The following is a 5,609-nucleotide window of genomic DNA, read 5'->3' as shown; positions in this document are numbered from 1 at the left end:
AGGAATCCTCTAATTTACTGAAGTGAGGTTGTTTATTGCCTGTCGTTATACAGCTCTTCTAAGTAAAATAAAATACATGAATGTATCTCTCCAGTTGGAATTGAAATTCATTTATTTACAAAATAATCATGATCTTTAGCTGCTGAAAAAGTATTAGCAAACCAGAGACAGATAACACTGCAGCATTCTCTTTTTCTTTGTGACTAGTAGCAGTAGCAAATGGAAGAGCTAAGACAGGGTCTATAAATATCACATGCTGGGAAAACATAAATGAATGCAAATTCGCATTAAGTGCAACAGTTGAACTTGTGACAGACATGAGTATAAATGAATGCTCAGCTATAACATGATTAACCCATATTCATGGGATGTTTTCCTTCTAGCTGTGTTTAATGAGTGGTGAAATAATTCAGATGAATTCCAAAATGAGTTTAATTTTTGAGCCAGCCGATTTAGAGGAGGCATCACCAGCAACTGTCAGCAGGTAATGTGGAAGCAGCCAATGCTGACCTATCCCATGCAACAGACCCAAATTTGAATATGCATTGCAAATACATTTCTGCATCGTAACTACTTATTCTTCCTAGGTGTGGGATGATCTATATGGATCCTCAGCAGCTAGGCTGGAAGCCTTTGAAGGATTCCTACATGAACACACTACCCCCAGACCTGCAACAGGAACATAGAGAACTGGTATGAGCTTCAATTTCTTCTTTTATTTTACTGTCCCACTGAATCCAAGGACCCCTATATCAATTGCATGCTTCTCAGCAGTTAGTTTTTGGAAACTACCCATTGCCTTACAGGGACTTAGTAATGGGCCTGAGAACTGCAAATACGATGGGTCCCTGAAAAAAATTGTGGGGAAAAGTATGCATTAGAAATGTGCTGTATGGGCCTCTCATGTGTTTAGTGCTTGTAAGGAATGCCCATCATAATATTATCTTCATCAAGTACCTGGTCCTGCAAACATTTGCCAGGTTGAGTAGGATCATTCACGTGAATATAAGGACTACTCGTGTTGTGAGGATTTCTAAACACTGTTCTGAAATAAGGGATGAGACTAAATTAGCAATATTGCACTTCTCCTGTTTTAATAATATCCAGTTCTGCATTTAGAAGTATTTTGGTAGGGACTGAAAACTGTAGCATAAATATAGTTACCTTATTTACTTGAATCCAAGATAAGTTTTTTTTTCTCCCAATCAGTGTGGGGCAAAAAAGCCTCATCTTGGATTCAAATACTGGTCCAGGGCAGATGGCAACTTAGCTTTGGCTTTGGCCCAGGGCTTGGGGCTGAAACTGGAGCTGCACCCCTGCCTGTCCGAGGTTGGACCCCATTACATCCCACTGTTGGTTTTCTAGTTGTAAGTGAAGCAACAATAAAACTTGAATAAAAACAAGTTAAAACTTCAATAGAAAATTCAAGTTCAAGGAATCCAGTATTAGTGGGTGGGTAGATAATGTGATCCTTAAGATTCTGCTGATATTTTCACTTGGTTCAGGAGCAACATTTTTCTCATGTGAAGGACAGGAAAGAGGTTGGACCATAGCTAACTTCCTCCTGCCCCAGTCAGCAGATCTGGGTAGTATGAAATTCGGCAGCCATTTAATTTTGGAGGTGTTTCAGCCCATTTTGGTGCCCGAAACACCGAATCCAAAATTAAACAGAAGGCTCTGAAACATCTCCAAAACTAAATGAAACCATCCAAAATGTTTCAGAAGTGTTTCAGATGTTTTGGAGCTGGGCTTGCAGGGAAACAGAAACTAAGAAGAGGGAGGGGGAAGGGGGGCACAAGGACTGCTCTGATATTGACATCTGGAGCTGGCCAGTGTCTGCAAGCTGTCCCTGAGGTCCCTTCCAATCCAGTGCTCTTGGGGAGGGGTGGCAGCCTGCTGTCATCCTGCGCACCGATCCAGGGTCCTGCATCTCCTGGGAAGAGTCTGGCACAGCCCTGCAGCCCTTCTGGGGGCCACAGGCTCCTGGATCTGTGTGCAAGATGACAGCAGGCTGCCACTGCTGGCTGGGGCCAGCACCTGAGTCTGCTCGGCACAGCATGTGCCAAGTATAGCTGGGGGAGCCGTGGGAAAAGCCCCCATGGCTGCCCTGCCTGGCCATATCCCCCACCTGGCCCAGCCTCCCGACACCTTAAAAAAAAAGAAAAAAAGCCCCCACTCACTGGCTGTAGCAAGGGCTGTGGGGGATCTGGGGCGTCCTGGCAGAGCCCCCCTGCACAGCCCCTGTTCCCTATCACCTCTCCTCCCCCCCTGCCCAGCCCTGCCCTGCCCTGCCCCTCTGCCTGACAGCTGTGTGGCAGCTGCCCCATGACATGGGTGCAGTGCAGCTTGGCAGGGTGTCTGGGAGCTGGGGCAGCTCCAGCAGTCACTCGCAGCAGCCCCAGCTCCCAGCATGCTGCCAAGCCGTGCTGTACCCACACCATGGAGCAGCTGCTGCTCCGGTGCTAGGCTGGGGGGAGGGAGGCGATCTTCGCTGCCCCCTGCTGCCTTGTGCTGCACGGAGGGGTGCTCTGCCATGAGTGCCCAGAGGCCCCAATTGCTGTTTCTGCATCTGATGAGTACAGAGCTTTTTTTTTTTTTTTTTTTAAAGTGCTAGGACTAGGTTGGGGCTGGGCAGAGGATGGGGACGGGCAGGACAGCCATGGGGGCATTCCCGCAGCTCTCCCCACCTGGGCAGAGGCAGGCACAGCTGGAGGAGCCACAGGAGAACCTGTAGCCACCCGGCTGTGCCTGCCTCTCCCCAGTCAATCTGAATCTCCAAAACAGCGTTGAAACTGCGCAACAAATTCGTCCGAATTAAAACGGAGCAGTGATCTGAAACACCAAAACGAATCATTGTCCTCTGAAACGGCTGAATCCGAAATCAAAATGAGGCATAGCCATTTTACACAGCCCTAGCGAGTATATGTATTTGGACAACTACACTGCTTTAAAACAATCTCCTTTTCTGTTTACAGGTCAATGACATGTTTATGTGGCTAGTTCAGCCTTGCTTGGAGTTTATTCGCCTTCAGTGCAAAGTCTTAGTACAGACATCCTCTATTCATCTAACCTATAGCATGATGAGACTCTATACCTGTCTGCTTGGTAAGTATCATTTAATACCTCATTTTCATATTTCTTTTTTTCTGATGTGTTGCAATAATAGAAAATCCAGGCCATCTGATGTGAATAAATGCCTGAGGCCTTCCTCCAGCATGAAGAGGGATGGTTGGATCACATGGTCCAGATCTTTGTTTATCGATGGTAATAACACTTATGTAGCACCTCTCATCTCAGGATCTTAGTGCTTTACAAACCTGAATAAGGTCCTCTTGGTGTAGCCCATATGTTCAGCTTACTGTTTGCTAGCATCCTAATAAAATATTTAGAACCCTTCAAGATATTTTCCCACTCATTCATTTATAATTGAAAACAATATGTTACACTCTTAGGAGACGGCCAGATTTTCACCCAGTATAAGTTGGTATTGCTCCACTGAAGCCTGTGCTCAGGGTTAGGTGTAGAATGTTTTTAATGAGCAGGCTTTGCATTATGATTTTTAATCATTAGTAGCATTTAACCAAAATTGAATGTACCTTTTTCAGATGAAATAAGGCAGTCAAATACTGAGGATGGTGAAACTATGTCTAGTCAGCAGATTATCTTATGGCTGCAGGGACTTTTCCTTTTTGCTTTGGTTTGGACAATTGGTGGGACCATCGATGCAGACAGCAGAAAGAAATTTGATGTCTTTTATCGCAACTTGTTAATGGGAATGGATGATGAGAACCCACGCCCCAAAAGTGTGAAGCTCACCAAAAACAATATCTTTCCAGAAAGAGGTTATGTTTCATAACTTTGTTTATGCTGCTCTTTCCATTGCTTTACAACCCTGCTAAATCCTCCGAATGGTGTATGGCAGAATATGGTACCCAGCAGATGTTTCCGCTGTTGCTGAGATTATGCCTGCCAAGCCTGGGGCCTGCACAGTGGGGAGCCCTTTCCTGCTGCTTTAACTATGGGCAGCATGTGTCCTAGTTTGTGGTGGGACAATAAAGCCATGTGCAGTGAGCTTAGTTAGGCTGCTCCTAGCAACTTCCTGACCATAAGAGTCAACAGGAGGGGAGGGTCCTTCCTATTATTTACAAAAGCATTCACCATCTCTCAGCATTGGATTCTGTGTATATAACAGGCATATAAAGAAAATGTTTTCATTTAACCTTTTCAATCCTGGGGGTGAAAAATGATAAGAGGAAATGCTCAGAACTTCACATGCTAAAATGATGTAATGTATTATATTTGCTGTCTAATCAGTGTTTTCTTCTATTGTCTTTCTCAATTAACAGGGAGTGTGTACGACTTTTATTTTCACAAGCAGGCCAGTGGGCAGTGGAACATGTGGACTGATTACATCACTAAAGAAGAGCAAATGATACCTACTGGTGCAAAGGTTAACCTTAATCTTTTCCATTATAGACAGTAACTGAGTGATAAATGATTCATAGATTGATTCATAGACTCTTAGGGGCTGGAAGGGACTTGGTAGATCATTGGGTCCAGTCCCTCTGAACTAGGCAGGAAAAGACAACTGGGGTCCCCAGCGAGGTGACTGTCCAGTCTCCTTTTGAAGATTTTTAGGGCAGATGACTGCACCACCACTGGAGGGATTTTATTCCACAGTCTGGACACCCTGACTGTGAAGGAATTTTTCCTGGAATTGAGCCTGAAATAAGCTTCCAGGAGTTTGTATCCATTGCTTCTGATCTTCCCCACGGGTTATAGTTTCCTAGTTGGTAGGGTCAGAAGGGACCTGAGTAAATCATCAAGTCTGACCCCCTGCCATGGCAGGAAAGAGTACTGGGGTCAAATGACCCCAGCAAGGTATTCATCTAGCCTCCTCTTAAAGACCCCCAGGGTAGGAGTCAGCACCACTTCTCTTGGAAGTTGGTTCCAGCTCCTAGCTGCCCTGACAGTGAAGTAGCACATCCTGATGTCTAGTCTGAATCTACCTTCTGCCAGCTTGTGACCATTATTTCTTGTCACTCCTGGTAGTGCTCAGGGGAACAGGGACTCCCCCAGTGCCTGCTGGTCCCCCCTGACTAGTTTGTATACAGCAACTAGATCCCCCCTCAGCTTTCTCCTGTGGAGGCTGAACAGGTTCAGGTCCCTTAGCCTCTCCTCGTAGGGCCTGTCCTGCTGCCTCCTGATCATGCGAGTGGCCCTGCTCTGGACCCTCTCCATGTTGTCCTCCTGAAGTGCGGCGCCCAGAACTGGACGCAGTACTCCAACTGCGGCCTGACCAGTGCCACATAGAGAGGGAGGATCACCTCCTTGGATCTGCTTGAGATGCATCTGTGGATGCATGACAAGGTACGGTTGGCCTTCCTGACCACATCCCCACACTGTCAGCCCATGTTCATTTTGGCATCAATGATGACTCCAAGATCCTTTTCCGCCTCTGCACTGATGAGAAGGGAGTTCCCCATGCTGTAGGTATGGTGCTGGCTCTTCCTCCCCAGGTGCAGCACCTTGCACTTGTCGGTGTTGAATCCCATCCTGTTCTCATCCGCCCACCCCTGCAACCTGTCTAGGTCTGATTGTAGCCTATT

At 46.3% G+C, this 5,609-nt stretch overlaps 1 protein-coding gene across 1 annotated transcript in view; it reads left to right on the top strand.

The window, feature by feature from the left end:
* Positions 1 to 5,609, top strand: part of DNAH3 (dynein axonemal heavy chain 3) — a 149,958-nt gene that overhangs the window by 102,961 nt on the left and 41,388 nt on the right. Inside the window, exons 38-42 of the mRNA XM_019507713.1 lie at positions 384 to 484; positions 588 to 693; positions 2,976 to 3,105; positions 3,606 to 3,842; positions 4,347 to 4,450. Of these exons, the coding sequence (XP_019363258.1) occupies positions 384 to 484; positions 588 to 693; positions 2,976 to 3,105; positions 3,606 to 3,842; positions 4,347 to 4,450 (678 nt within the window). The remainder of the gene's footprint in view (positions 1 to 383; positions 485 to 587; positions 694 to 2,975; positions 3,106 to 3,605; positions 3,843 to 4,346; positions 4,451 to 5,609) is intronic.

The sequence above is a fragment of the Gavialis gangeticus genome, unplaced genomic scaffold, assembly GCF_001723915.1.
Source record: "Gavialis gangeticus isolate Ggan-Ray unplaced genomic scaffold, GavGan_comp1, whole genome shotgun sequence".
NCBI classification, from domain to species: Eukaryota; Metazoa; Chordata; order Crocodylia; family Gavialidae; genus Gavialis; species Gavialis gangeticus.
The sequence above is the reverse complement of the archived record's forward strand: the minus strand, read 5'-3'. Positions and strand labels throughout refer to the sequence as shown.